The 16,037-nt window shown below is 39.2% G+C and overlaps 1 protein-coding gene across 2 annotated transcripts in view; it reads left to right on the top strand.

Moving 5' to 3' along the window:
* Positions 1-16,037, top strand: part of DOK5 (docking protein 5) — a 137,521-nt gene that overhangs the window by 53,394 nt on the left and 68,090 nt on the right. For both annotated transcript variants that reach the window (XM_036901922.2, XM_057503097.1), the window contains exon 2: positions 10,676-10,783. In XM_036901922.2, coding sequence (XP_036757817.1) covers positions 10,676-10,783 — 108 coding nt within the window. The remainder of the gene's footprint in view (positions 1-10,675; positions 10,784-16,037) is intronic.

Here is a 16,037-nt window from a genome sequence, read left to right on the forward strand (position 1 = left end):
TATCTGAAAGGAAGCAAAACTAGTTCATGCACAGTAAGGGAGGGAAGTCGGTTGACCCTCTGATGAACTGGACTGGACAGAATTTGCATCTTTATGGACTAGAATTATTTTGCATTTCTATGAGTTATGTACAATTTAGAGTTATTAGAGTAGCTCCCACAGAATCAGAAGGAGGTAACCCTGAAGTGTGTGCCCTAGAGAATGAATAGCTTTCCATTAGCACACACTTTTCCCTATAATTTTGTGTGTGTGTATGTGTGTGTGTATGTGTGTGTGTGTGTGTGTGAATGAGGACTGGTGAGGAAGGATCAAATATAGCTCGCAATCTTCTTATATGGACCCTACATAGAGTAGAAGCAGATAAAAAGCAGGGATACCTTTTATATTTAATAATTTACTAATAGCATTTTCTATGGTATAAATATTATCTTACAACATCATTTTTAAAAATTTTTTTATTTTATTTTGTTATCATTAATCTACAATTACATGAAGAACATTATGTTTACTAGGCTCTCCCCTACCCCAAGTCTCCCCCACAAACCCCATTACAGTCACTGTCCATCAACGTAGTAAGATGTTATAGAATCACTACTTGTCTTCTCTGTGTTGCACAGCCCTCCCCATACCCCCCCCCCACATTATACATGCTAATCATAATGCCCCCTTTCTCCCCCACCCTTATCCCTCCCTTCCCACCCATCCTCCCCAGTCCCTTTCCCTTTGGTAACTGTTAGTCCATTCTTGGGTTCTGTGATTCTGCTGCTGTTTTGTTCCTTCAGTTTTTCTTTTGTTCTTACACTCCACAGATGAGTGAAATCATTTGGTATTTGTCTTTCTCCGCCTGGCTTATTTCACTGAGCATAATACCCTCTAGCTCCATCCATGTTGTTGCAAATGGTAGGATTTGTTTTCTTCTTATGGCCGAATAATATTCCATTGTGTATATGTACCACCTCTTCTTTATCCATTCATCTACTGATGGACACGTAGGTTGCTTCCATTTCTTGGCTATTGTAAATAGTGCTGCGATAAACATAGGGGTGCATCTGTCTTTTTCAAACTGGAGTGCTGCATCCTTAGGGTAAATTCCTAGCAGTGGAATTCCTGGGTCAAATGGTAAGTCTATTTTGAGCATTTTGAGGAACCTTCGTATTGCTTTCCACAATGGTTGAACTAATTTACATTCCCACCAGCAGTGTAGGAGGGTTCCCCTTTCTCCACAACCTCGCCAACATTTGTTGTTGTTTGTCTTTTGGATGGTGGCGATCCTTATTGGTGTGAGGTGATATCTCATTGTGGTTTTAATTTGCATTTCTCTGATAACTAGCGATGTGGAGCATCTTTTCATGTGTCTGTTGGCCGTCTGAATTTCTTCTTTGGAGAACTGTCTATTCAGCTCCTCTGCCCATTTGTTAATTGGATTATTTGCTTTTTGTTTGTTGAGGTGCGTGAGCTCTTTATATATTTTGGATGTCAAGCCTTTATCGGATCTGTCATTTATGAGTATATTCTCCCATACTGTAGGGTACGAGTATATTCTCCCATACTGTAGGGTACCTTTTTGTTCTATTGATGGTGTCCTTTGCTGTACAGAAGCTTTTCAGCTTGATATAGTCCCACTTGTTCATTTTTGCTTTTGTTTTCCTTGCCCGGGGAGATATATTCATGAAGAAGTCACTCATGTTTATGTCCGAGAGATTTTTGCCTATGTTTTTTTGTGAGAGTTTATGGTTTCATGACTTACATTCAGGTCTTTGATCCATTTTGAATTTACTTTTGTATATGGGGTTAGACAGTGATCCAGTTTCATTCTCTTACATGTAGCTGTCCAGTTTTGCCAGCACCATCTGTTGAAGAGACTGTCATTTCCCCATTGTATGTCCATGGCTCCTTTATCGAATATTAATTGACCATATATGTTTGGGTTAATGTCTGGAGTCTCTAATCTGTTCCACTGGTCTGTGGCTCTGCTCTTGTGCCAGTACCAAATTGTCTTAATTACTATGGCTTTATAGTAGAGCTTAAAGTTGGGGAGTGAGATCCCCGCCACTTTATTCTTCTTTCTCAGGATTGCTTTGGCTATTCAGGGTCTTTGGTGTTTCCATATGAATTTTTGAACTATTTGTTCCAGTTCCTTGAAGAATGTTGCTGGTAATTTGATAGGGATTGCATCAAATCTGTATATTGCTTTGGGCAGGATGGCCATTTTGACAATATCAATTCTTCCTAGCCAAGAGCATGGGATGAGTTTCCACAACATCATTTTTAATGATAACAATTTCCAATTTACAGATATGCTGTAATTAATTGAACCAGTCCTCTGGAACATTTAGAGTATTCCCAGTTTTTAATGCCAGAAAACGATTCCCATATGTTTGCATACTTCCTTAATTATTTCCTCTAGGGGGAAGTTCCTAGAATATTTCCAGGTCAAAGGGTAGGCATAATTATCCCCATAGAAAGGTTGTGCTAATTTGCTTCACCATCAGCAGAGGATTGGCATAGCTAATTTATTGCTTGTGAATGCTTTTTAAATATTTTTAATCTTCTTTATACAAATTTTATTTTATGATTAAGTATCCCATTTTTGCTGGTATTTTTCTTTCCGGTGAATTTAAAATGTACCTTGCTACCCACTGTGCGACCTTCTCCAAATTAGCATTTCTTTCCTTACAAGCGAAAGGCTTGCATAAGCAATTGGCATGGACTTATGTTGTTTATTCATTAAAAAGATTTTTTTCCCTTCCTGAAATCCTTAATCCTGAACCAGCTCATTATTTTGGTAAGAGGAGTTGGTAGCAGCCTGTAAGTTCTGATTCAAAGAAGCTAAGGAACACCTTCTTTTATACTCTTCATCTGCTACCTTCTGAGATCTTATAAGGACAAAACCATTTGGCATCAGATATCATCCAGGTGAAAATTCTTCTATGGTAGGTGGAGAAATTTGCAGACAGATTGGAGAGGGAATTACCTGCCGGGCTCCTTTCCATCTCCTGTTCCTCCTTGGTTAAAGTCTCTTCCCCTCTGCTTACATACTGGACCATCCAGTGCCATTTTCTCTGCCTCCTGGGGCATCCTTGTATTGTGGCATTGCATCAGTCTCCAAGTAACAGAGGAGCCAGAGAAGTGACTGGTCAGCCCCGGTTAGCTGGCTGCACATGCCAGCAGGGAGCCAGTTAGCCAGGACATTAGTTTACTGTAACTAATTAAGAGCAAGAGGCTGAAGGGTAAGAGGCAAGCAAGACCAAGAATAACTGAGAAGTTCCATGAGATACTTCCAGCATAGTTAGACTTACGTAGCACATTTGGGTTTCTGGACTTCAGTCAAGGATACTGAATATTTTGTCACTTAAAGGGAAAGTGACAATGGAATTCTTTTAAAAGCAAACACTTCTTGCAAACTGCTAGTATTCCTTGGAATCTTGGACTAGGGTCTAAAGACTCCTGTTGCAGAAATATTCCATTAAAAACTCTCACTACAGGTGAACACTTGGTACCAGAGAACTTCAAGTCACAAGGCAGATGTCACACCCAACTAGCTAGGCATATAAAGTCGTGGTCCAGATGAAAGAGCATATGGTTACAACTGAATGTCTCTTTTTAGATTATGATAAGCGTGAAAATAAACCTCTTACAGATGGCTCGACCCTCAGCATAAATTTGTGCACTGCTAGGAGTCCAATTTTTCTGGGAAAATCTTGGAGTAATGGTTAAGAGCTTGTTCTTCAGCATCAGGCAAAATGAGCTTAGAATACTGGCTTGTCTCTACTAGCGTCTGGCCCTGGAATAATATTTAATGCGTAATGTCACTGAGGCTTTATTTCCTTCTTGTAAAATGGGGGTATTAATAGCAACAGCTTCCAAGGGCTGTGGGAAGGTTAATTGACGTAACGCACAAGAGGGCCTGAGCCTTCTTCAAGGCACTGAGAAAGCATCCTGCCGGATGTAACATCTGGGTGAGAAGAACATTTGATTTGTTTTGGAGAGTAGGTAAGAATAGGGTTCATGGGTGAAAAATAAGGCTAATTTAGCATTGTGGCTGAGCATCTACCGTTACAGTTGGGTAGAATGTTCTGAGAAGAGAAAGTGGTGACAGAAGGGAGATACTGGCCAAATGGCAAACAGTCCCAACCTACCTTTTTCCAAATCAAAGTGCACCTTGACTGCATAGAGTAAGATAATAAAACGCTAACTGTCTCCCAAGGCTGGAGATGGGAGGCTAATGTCTCTGCACATGAAAATGCTCCCCAGGACAGCGTCCACGTTCATTGTAGGACAGTGATTCCCCTGCAGTGGCCAGGGAGACCGGGAAGCAGTGGAGCACAATGAAAAAGCCTCAGGTCAGCGTGTTAATATAAGTCTATTGAAGTAACATTTGACTCATGGGAAGATATGGAATATGTAGGGATTATATACCTGGGATATATTCCCTCTGCTCTTTCCCAGGTCAAACAGATTTTTATGTTCACCTAAAGGTGACCTGAGCTTACACAGTTGAAAAGACTTTTACCATAGACCAGAAGTTGACAAATGGCTGTGTAGGAGCCACATCTGGCCCACTGCTTGATTTTTTAAATAAAGTTTTATTGGCAGATAACCACACCTTCATTTAAATTTATTCTGTGGCTACTTCTATGCTACAGATGTGGAGTCCAGTAGTTGCAACAAAGACCTGTGAGCCTCAAAGATGAAAATATTAATCTCTGGCCCTTATAGAAGAAAGTTTGCTGACTCGTCCATGAACACTTAAATGGTCACATCTTACTTAGGCTTTCCACTTTTCTTGAGCTTACATGGAGCCAGTATATCATTTCCTTCTAAGAGGAATTTTGTGACCAGAATTTGCTTTCTTTTATCTTCATAGCTATCCATGCATCCTCTAGAAGTTTAATTTGTGACTGTTGTTCAAGACTGGTAACAAAATTAGGAACTCTAGGCAAATTCTTAATTGTCTCACCTGCTTCTTGGCACTGGAAATCTTGGTGAATCTATCAGACTATTTCTTTGTTAGGAAAAGAAGCTAGTAGATGTCAGGGATTCGAAACGAGATCTAAGCAATTATTAAGAATATCAAATTTTAAAGAAAGGAAAGACAGTGGCAGAAATAGTACAGATCTTATAGGGTTGGTGACAATTTAAGGCTGGAAATTAGGTATAATAAAATCCCCATCACCATCAATAAAATAGATTCAGAAGAAGATTGTCGTGTAACTGCCCAATCGGGTGTATAGCCACCCAATTTGTCAAAACCGTGTGATAAACGGATCTGTTTGAGCTTTGGGCGTAGCCTGTGCAGACTGATTAGTCCCAGTCAGGGACTTCAGAGTCACTCACAAACCCTCATATTCTTCAAATCTCAGATCGACGTGCATTCATCTATAGCAATGGCTCTGACTTTGCTCCCAGGGGACATTTGGCAATATCTGGAGATAATTTTTATTGTCAGCTGGGTTGGGGGCAGGGGGAACATGCTACTAGCATTCAGTTGGTGGTGGTCAGAGATGCTATTTGACATGCACAGAATAACCCCACCCCACTATAAAAAGTGATCTTGCCTAAGATGTCAATAGTACAGAGGTTTCTAAGCCCTGATGCCTAAGAGGTGAGGTATTTCAGCATGAAAATTACTCTGTCATCAGATTCTCCAACAGTATACTTATCATTAGGATTATGGGCTTTTTATGTCCAGTGAAACTACATTTTGCTGCTATGGTTGGGATAAAGTCTCCTGTTTTAAATAAAAAACAATTTTAGTTAAAAAAAGTCAATTGAAAGAAAAATTTTAACTAAAAGATAGAATAGATGGTAAGTACATGTGTTAAATAGGCTATGAAGGTGATGGTTGAATGAATGAATTTTAAGAAAAACCTGCCCTAAATGATGGATTGGGACTCTTCTCAAACTGTTCCACTTTTAACTATGTCAGTGTTACTCCAGCTGGTCCCTGCATGTTACCATGTTACCATGTTGGGTGAGTCCTCCCGTTTCATGTGCTCTGAACACTACTGAAATATTTAGGCTGTTTTTAATCCTCTGATACTAGGTGGTTCTCCTAGCGTTCTGAGGACAGAGCATGTATGGCAGTTGAAATTGGGAGTTTACTGTGGTTCAGCAGGTACAAGTTTCACCTTCTGTGAGTCTCTCCAACTCAGGATGGCATGTCACATTGCTCTCTTCAAAGGCCACCATGCACCACTTGTTGGAAAGCACACATCTCAGAGCCCCTCTTCACCAAGCATTTGTAGGCGAGCTCCTGGTTGGCAGCCCCACGTGGGAAGCACCATGCTGCCTGAAAGTCCTTATGAATATTTAGGGCTTTCATTTGCAAAGTACAAACAAAATGCCTGGGGAATGTGCTAAAGAGCAAATTTGGACCCACTCCTAGAGTTTCTGATTCAGTAGACCTTGCCTAATTTCTAGGAATCTGCATAATTAACAATTATCCTGAGTGATGCTGGGCCAACTCTGAGAATCAGTGGTGGATGATGTGCGACCGAATAAAGGAATGCCCTTGATTGCACAGACTGCTCTCAGCTTTTGCACTTTTTGTGCCATATATTTGCATGTTACAAACATCTTGAATTCCCTTTCATAAACCAAATTTTGGTTTCTCTTATCTCCTGATGAACCAATGTTTTTAAATTTCTTCCCTAGTGATACCTCAGCCAAGAGTTGTAAGCAACATTGCATGTGAATTTATGATAGTATTTTTGCAGTTATTTGATTATAACACTACTTTTGCCTTTACAAGTTAATAAAACAAAAGAAAAACAAAAAAAGTGAGAAACAAAAGTCTCCTAAACTTAATACAGGTGAATCAAGGGTAGAAATCATTAGGCATGCTGAAAAAGAGGAATCTTTAGGAATTCGACAGCCTTTGGACTGGTTCGGTTGTGAAGAAAATAAACATATAAAAAATAGTTAGAAATACACTCATTAGAGATGGGATCTGAAAGTAGAAGGACAATTGGGAAATGTAAAATGTCTTTCTCAGGGAAAATAATGTTTCTCCCATAGTGAGCATATTTCTTACACACCTTTAATATGCTCAATTTCTAACATACTTTCAAGGGCTGGTACAAAAGAGAGGATTGTCAATAATACAATGACAGTGAGAGACCTACTTTCCACATGCTTTATTTGAACAGAGTGACAGTCATTCCCACTGTAATTACAGTCCTCCTGTGGCAGTCACATTTTAAGGGAACCAGTTGTCTCATCTGTTATTCAGATAAAAGCAAAATGTTGCCAAGACTTCTCTTGGCCAGCCATAGTACTGAAAATGTCAGTTTTCATGGCTGGCTCTCCATCCTGAAAAGGATTTTATGTCTGACCTCTTACCAATGGCTCTTGTAACTTGCTTCTGAAAGTTACGTCATCTAGCACTGGTTAGTTAGGTTGTGGTCTGACAGCAAAAGAAGCAGGACTGGAGAAGAACGTGTGTAACTATTGCTAGATCAGGCTGTAATTGTAAGAGATTTTGGTTAAATATTTCTACATTTTTCCATCTAAACATTTTAAGCATTTTATTTTGAGATCATTGTAGATTCATGTTCAATTGTAAGAAATATCTACACGAAGATCATCTACTCTTTACCCAGTTTCCCTGGTGGTAACATCTTTGAAACTGCAGTGCAATATCATAACCAAGGTACTGACATTGATAGAGTCAAGGCACAGGACAGTTCCATCACCACAAGGATTCCTCATGTTACCCTTATGGCCATACTCCCTTCTCTTTTGCTCCCTCATACACCTCTAGCTCCTGACAACTATTAATCTGTTTCCCATTTCTATAGTTTTGTCATTTCAAGAATGCAATAAGTGCACCCATACAGTATATAAACTTTTGGTTTGGCTTTTTTCCCCCGCTCAGTATCCTTCTCTGAAGACTCATTCAAACTGTTGCAGTCCTAATGGTTCATTTGTTTTTAAATTAAGTAGGATTTCATGCTTTGGGTGGGCCACAGTTTGTTTTACTATTCATCTACTCAAGAATACAAGGGTTGTTTCCAGTTTTGCATGATCTATGGCAAGCTGCTGTGAACATTCATGTCCAGAATTTTTTATGTGGGGGAAGTTTGCATATCTCCAGGCTAGAATCCTAAGTGTGCAATTGCTGGATGAATGTTGCTTCTTTAGTTTTTAAAGAAACTGTGTAACTGTGTTTCAGAATGGCTGGACCATTTTCCATTCCCAGCAACAATGTATCAGTGATCCATTTCCTTTGTGTCCTTGTCAGCATTTGTTGGTTGTATTATTATTTTTTAAATTTCAGTCAGTCCGTTATGTCTGTAGTGATAGTTCATTGTGGCCTTAATTTACATTTCCCTGATGGCTGATACGTTTGTTGAACATTGTTCCTGTACTTCCTGGTCATCTTTGTATCCTCTTTGGGGAAATGTTGGTTCCTATCGGTTAGACGGTTTGGTTTTTTGCTGTTGAGATTTGAGAATTCTTCATATATTCTAGATACTAATCCTTTGTCAGAGATGTGTTTTGCATATATTTTCTCCCAGCCCATAGCTTGTCTTTTCACAGAACAAAAGTTGTCAGTTTGGAGGAAGTACAATTTGCCAACTTTTTCTTGTATGGATAATGCTTTGGTGTGAAGTGTAAGAATTCTTTGTCCAGATCATGATATCAAACATTTCCTCCTTTTTTCCTCAGTTTTTTAGTTTTCTTTTATATTTAAATTCATTTTGAATTAATTTTTGTGTGTGTGTTTTAGAGTATCTGTTTATTTGTTTTTTCCCTGGGAATGTTCAGTTGTTCCAGTGGCCTTTGTGTAAAAGGTTACCCTTCCTCCATTGAATACTTTTCCAGCTGGTCTTCATGTTTGGTATCCCTTGGTAAGTTCAATGACTGTGCAAGATGAGAGCCAATACAACTGACATTAATTATACTATTTTACTGATACCTCTGGATATTTAATAATTAATATAATTCTCTTTCATTTAATGTATGCTGTGAATTTTTATTGAACAAGACAAACTAACAATAGACGAAACCTATTCTTATGACCCCAAAAAACCACTGTTAACATTTGAGTATATGTTCTTTGTCTTCTTCCATGTACTTTTAATATAGTGGGGATCATGACATAAAATTTGCCCCCTTTCTCCTTTTTCCCTTACATAACATTTTATGAACACTTTCTCATGTCATTAAAAATTCTTTCTGAAATCTGTTTCCTATAGATAGATAACATATTTTTACTGGTGAAGCATAATTTGTTATATATATTAAGTATACTGTTTATATTTCTGTATTTTTAATGTAATACCTATGTTGTTTTATAGATGTACATCTATATTAAAAATATGTACTGTAGATATATTATGGATTACATATTTACTATCATTATCTGTACATGTTTAGTATGTACAACTACCTATGTTAGCCTATTGATGACTTACATATATTACACTATATATTAAAGAAGTACTATACTTTGTCATTCCTCATTGTTGAAGATTTAGTACTAATTTACATTATTATAAATAATACTGCTAAGTGAGACTAGACACATATCTTACCCTCTGTATTCAAAACTAAACTTCAGAGTGGAGTGGATTTCATTTTCTTTTTACCACCCCAAACAAAACAATTAGTGCATGTTCAATATACTGAGTAAGGAGAGAAAAAGGGAATATATTCAGCATTCCTGGCAAGCAGTAGCAAACTGAATTTCTCATCCATCTGCCAGTTACTACTAAAGTTATAAGAGGCATTTAAAATCGAGTGTGGTTTAAATGACCAAATGTTTTATGTGGAGTTTTCTTTGTTTCTTTTTATTAGCTCAGAAGTTCTTAAACTTTATAGTGCATAAAGTGTATTTATGGGTTGAATATACAAAACCACATATATATGGTGCTCTGAGGGCGATTTAAGAATCAAAGAGACAATCGTGATTCAATAGTTTTTTTTTTATCATCTGCACTTGAGTACGGAATTCTTCTTTCATTATTGGCATTTGGGGTGTTTTCCTTAGATGGTTCTTTGTACCAGTTTCCACTGCTTAACTGTTATGCACATGATTCAGCATGGTGGACAGCCTCAGTTTATGACCTACAGTGTTGATCCGTCAACTCAAACTGCACCTCAGTCTGGCCATAATCTTTGACTTCCTGGGTTTAATTTTCTGAGAGAGAATCTGGTGTTCATCAGCCATTTATTAGCTTGTCTAGTGTCTGGCCCAACTCTTGACCATCAGTTATGATAACAAAGAGGGGCTTTCTCTTTCTAGGACTGCCAAGGTAGTATTTAGCATATATTGAGCCCATGATTTCCATATTTAAGTTTAAATTTCCATACCTAATTTGAAATTAGTGCCTGTGCTGTCAAGTCCTGTATCATTTGTGCTGATTTGGAATTTTTACCTCTGGGACTTTTTCTGAAATGTTCCTGCTGATATTGTTATTGAAACATGAAGAAATTTGCCTTCAAATACTCATTTTCTTTTGATTTCAGTAATTGTCTGAATGATATAATATGCCCGTTGTGGAAACAGTTTTGAGTTTCAAAATTTTATTTTCCCAAAGTAACATCACATTGATAGCTCATGAATATTTGACAGGTAGAAACGTCAAAAAGAAAACATTTAAATGCAAATGTCGGTAATATCTGAGTCAGTAGTGTTGCTGAGTTTTGTCTTTGTATTTCCTTCCAGATTTATCAACGATGCTGGTTAGTATTCAAGAAAGCTTCCAGCAAAGGTCCAAAAAGACTGGAGAAATTTTCTGATGAACGTGCTGCGTATTTTCGGTGTTATCATAAGGTGAGCCTTGATCGTTGTACCCATTCACAAGTGGGTAACACAAGTTCATTGAGTTCAAACTTGTCTAGGTTATCTAACAAAGGTACAAATAACACTTTTTCCAAGGGAAAAAAAATCACTAAAATTATATATATATATAATTTTAGTGATTTATATATACATACATATACATATATATATATATGCTTCAGTGTAGAACTTACCTTGTTGTTTGTTAAATTTCAATTTGCACAGTAGACCCTGCTCCCAGCATAGAAGCCCCTTGTAGGTAGGAGTGGATCTCAGTATGTCTGGCACAGTGCCTGATGCAGAACAGATCCTCATTCAAAGCTTGGAATGTGTGGTGAGGAAGGAGGGAAAGAAGCCAGAAAACAGATGATTGGAGGAGGAAGTCCCACCTACTCATTTATTTCTTGAAGTTTGATGACTAAATTTAATGTAGACTTCCAGTTATTTTTGTTAGTGGTACTGAGATTTCCGTAGTAAAAATAGTAATGACATGCTAAAATACATCTTTCAGGAGCAGAAAGTTAAGGTCAATGCAAGGTATGTTCACCATCTGGTTTCATAAATGAAGCACATCTTTCCCTCTGCATGGCAATATGTTTTTCATGGTCCTTGTTGATGGGCAGCCTGTGCCTTTTCTCTTTCTGTGAAAATGTGTAAAAACACATGGTTAATACGTCTTTTTCCCCAAGGCTCTGGTTATTTCCATATTGGGAAAATGTTGCTCCTTTGTCTGTGGAGAAACTATGCTTATTTTTGTGATAGATTATTTTAGCTTTGGTTTTCTTTCTTGAAGATTCTTGTGCTCACTTGGTGAGCTTTGCCAGGGTTGGGTTTACTTTCTGTTTAAAATCATTATGTGAAACCAGCAGATTCAGGAGTGTAGAAATTTGGCTAGGTGAGGGAAAGTGAATAATCTCTCCTTTTGTGCAAGTGGTGACATCACGACGTCTTGTTAAGGGCCTGTGTTGACACCTTGGTCTATACAGTTAATGAAAAGCAGTAGGGAAAGGTGTATTGCTTCTCAGCTTAGAGGAATAAAGAGTATGCTGTGTTTTGTAGGCACACATATGCATACGTAAGGGAAGAAAAAAGCACAAAGCAAGACTGAATGAAGTAAGTAGGGAAGGAAGTCAAGAGTAGAATCTTTTGTGTTTCCTTTCTCCACTGTCCCGCAATGAAGTTCCACTGCCCAAGGTCAGCCTTCTCCCAGACCTCCTGCTTTCCAAAGAGGAACCCAGGTATACCTCTGGGAGTCTAGATTTCTTCTACCACTTCTGAGACGCCAGCTATTTCCACTATTCAAGTAAGGGGTTTTGTTGTCGTCAGGAAGGAGCTGTTAAGTCTCAGATCTCCTAGTTAGGAACAGTGATACATGAAGGCTGTGATAGCATAGCTGTGAACACTTGCGAGTAATCTTGAGCCAGTCTGTCCATTTCGGTAACACCCCAAACTACTGGTGTTCAGTCATTTTGGACCAGATGTAGTATGTCCCTGTTGTCCCGTGCACACGCAGTGGCTTTCCTAATAACAAAGTGGCAAGCAATGATCTAGGAATGGCTTGCTTCATTTTGCTAGAGAAGCCTGGCCTTAAAGAGGGGCTGAAAATACCAAAGGGGGTGTTTGGATTATCTATAGGATGAAGTGTCTTCCATTTTTTTGGCTTCCTTACCTGGCACTGATTCCATCCCCCTCCACTTCTCAGATCCTGGTGACCAGATTTCCTACCATAGTTGATTATTTTCTTCCTCTCTCTTCATTGCCTTCACATTATAATTAACAAGGTGCTCCAGTGGTTTCATCTCCTAAGTGGCCAGAAGTGTGGCTGCACATCAGATATCGAGAAGCTCAGCTGCCCTATTCGATAACTTTCTATCACTAACTCTCCTTCTGCTATTAGGTTGTATGTCTTTGTCCCCTTACCCCCAAAATTCGTATGCTGAAACCTAACTCCTGATGTAATGACATTAGGAGATGAGGCCTTTGGGGTATAATTAGATCATGATGGTGGAGCCCTCATGAATAGAATTAATGCTATTATAAAAGAGACCCCAGAAAGCTCCCCTTTCCTTATCACCATTTAAGAAGACATCCATCTATGAATCAGGAAGCCAGTCCTCACCAGACACTGAATCTTCCAGTGTCTTTCTGCCTTGGACTTCCCAGACTCCAGAACAGTGAGGAATGAACGTCTGTTGTTTATAAGCCGCCCCATGTATGGTGATTTGTTAGAGCAGCCCAAATGGACGGAGGCACCGTCAGACTCGTGCTCTGTCTGGTTATTCTGTGTGGCCACTGATGATCAGTCCTTCCTTGTTTTGGTAGAGTTCGAGATGTATCCAGAAATATCTGATCCCTCACTATTCTCTATACCTCATGTAGGAAAATAAACAAATAGGCTATGCTTTGCTTACAGACCTATGCATACCTAAGAGAAGAAAGAAGTGGGGAGCACTTTCTAGGAGCTCTGCAAGTCCAGTGCCTCAGCAAATCCATATTCAGCGTGCCCAGAGACTCAAAACACTTCGCACACTTTTCTGTTGCTGCCACTGTGGTCCAAGCCACTGGGCTGCCTAAGTCTCAGCATTCTAGAGTCTGTTCGAAACATATCCTGATACTCCAGCTCAAACCATCAGCCAAGCCCTTCTACTCACTCTTGCCTCCCTGACCCCTGTTGAACCCCACGTGCTCAGTTTCCCTAGTACCACTTTTCTCTGCGACAGGTACCTCAGGCTTCTTGCTTCCCTACAACAAGCAAGCACGTTCCTACCTTCAGACTCGTTTTTTTCTCTTCTTTAAATGTTGTTCCCCTAATTAGCTACATAGGTCACTTCCTTTGCTCAGGTCATTGCCCAAATTCCTTCTCCGAGTGAGGCTGTTCCTGACCCCTTTATTTAAAATGGTCCCCTGACACTGCCCATCTCCCTTAATTTTTCTCTTTAGCATTGATCACTACATACATATCTGCTTGGTTGTTTCTTACTGTCTTCCCCACACCCCCATAAAATAAGGCCCACAAGGGCTGGGATACTCTTTTGTGGGGTCATGGTTCACTGTTCGTTGAAAGTGCCTAACACATAGTAGGTGTTTATTGAGGTTGAAGAGCACTGAATGTTATCAATAGATGAAATGTAATACATATAGATGTCTTTGCATCACCTTTATTTAGTTGTCCGGAAGAAACCTGTCCTTGAGAAATCTCAAACCAAGGGAAGGGATTTTGATTTGGAGGATATGAGGAGGTAGGGATGGGGGGCAAAAAGAAAAGCCAGGGCTGTGAAGTTTTCAGGAGGAGAGACTCAAATATGCAACTGGATTGGCTTGTAAAGATCCCCCCCTTGAATGTGAAACAAGTTAGGGGGGTATTGAGGGCACACTTGCCCATTTTCCACGTCTACCTGCTGGCTTTGAGTTTTCATATGTAAATCTTTAGGGGACATGGTGAGCTACAGTTCTCTTTCATCTATAATAATCATTAACCAAAGTTCAAAGCATTAGGAGGGAAGAATTATCTACATTAAATTTTCAAGCCCTTGATGAGTTCCCGTGGCCAATTCATCCTCATTCTTTTAGATCTGATACATTTAGTATTAATCTCTTGGGGGCATATAAAAAGTCAAGAGTAACTAAAATATGCATTTTTTTCTAAATGCTGTGTAATTTATGAATCTTGATAATAAAATTCTGGGGTTATAAGTAGCACACCATGACCTGACTGCAGAGTTTATTCAAATATAAGTGAAGCAATTTCCAAAAGAAATTAGGAACTGTACATTTTACTTTGATCAATACAGAGACGGTGTGGCGTATGTAGCCACACTCATCCTGGAAGATATCTGCAGCATTTATGAGAGCACAGTGCCTCTTTTATTGCATTTTTAAAGGTATTATTAAGAAACTATGCCTGTTTTGCACATCTAATTTTTATTAGAAGCTTTAAAACAAAAAAATTGTAGAATTTTAAAAGTTGGTGCCTTCTTCATTGAAAATGTAGCTAAAGATGCTTTCATTAAAAAACTGGAAAATAAACATGAACAATGCACAGATAGAAGAATTCGGTTTTCCTTTCTTTACCTCTTCCATGAAGCACTCCTCAAGCACCCACAGCTGTCAGAGATGACTGCGAAATTGATTATCTGTAATTGCAACAATATTAAGACTCCAGTGACTTCAAATATCATTCCGGACCTTCTTATTAAACACAAGTTCACTGTTTTCATTCAGGAAATCAAAGTTGCTCACACTAACATCCTGCCTCAGTGCCCAGGTCCTAATGATTAGGCCTCTCTTCTGTCTGCCAGACCCAACTCCAGACCTTGCTATTGGTTTCTGCAGAAATCGGAGATTCCAGGTTCCTCACAGTGAGCTAATGTCCTACAGATGATTTTTTTCTGGACTTTTTGCCAACTTACTGCTTGTGTGTATTGGTATATATCATAACTTTTTCTGTTGAGCATTTCTGTGAAGGTTTCACTTTTTCAAGATGAATAGCAATTGGGAGGCAATTTAAGTGGAAGGAAGACCATTTAGTGCTTTCTGAGACCAAGGCAGATGCTGTGGTGGGAAGGATACCTGGATTCGGAAACCTGCTTTCTAACCCTGGCTTTGTCACTGTATTTCTTCTGTGTAAAGGTGACTACCTCTGTTAAAAGATGAAGCGAGGCATATTAAACATGATAAAAGTTTATTTGAGTAGAAATCAATTTGAATTGAGCAGTGCTAAACTGGATGTGGTTGAAAGCCCTCCACGGACAAGAGCTGGGAGAGACTTGCATCGAGAAAAGGCCGAAGCGAAGTGAGGCGGTTATTGGTTGGCTATGGCTTAAAGCCTAGTTGGCCGTTTGTGATTGGCTGCTCGCGTTATTTTTATTTCATTCCCTTGAAGCATTTACAGGCTTAGATTTGGTTTGCTTCCATAGGCTGTTGGGGCATGAGAGGCCTGTCAACCCAGTGGCCTCCTTGTCTAATTAATTTTAACACCCCCAAGACAAGTCACAGCTTAGCTTCTCCGTCATTGCACATTTGCTGAGCCTGCAAAATGTAATTCACTTCGGGCCTGAAGGACAATTCCAGTAAATTTCGAATAACCGTGTTTCCGAAAATGTATGTGAGGGACTGTGGCACTGGTTCCAGGTTCTGTAGCCAAAGAAGTTTGGGAACTGCCACATTTCCATCTCAATTCCTGTGTAGTTTGTCACTGGCTCTGGGAGGGCAGGATCCTACAGTTAGGCAGCCTGAGAAGCTTGGC

This window comes from Manis pentadactyla, chromosome 5 (assembly GCF_030020395.1).
Source record: "Manis pentadactyla isolate mManPen7 chromosome 5, mManPen7.hap1, whole genome shotgun sequence".
In the NCBI taxonomy this organism is placed as follows: domain Eukaryota; kingdom Metazoa; phylum Chordata; class Mammalia; order Pholidota; family Manidae; genus Manis; species Manis pentadactyla.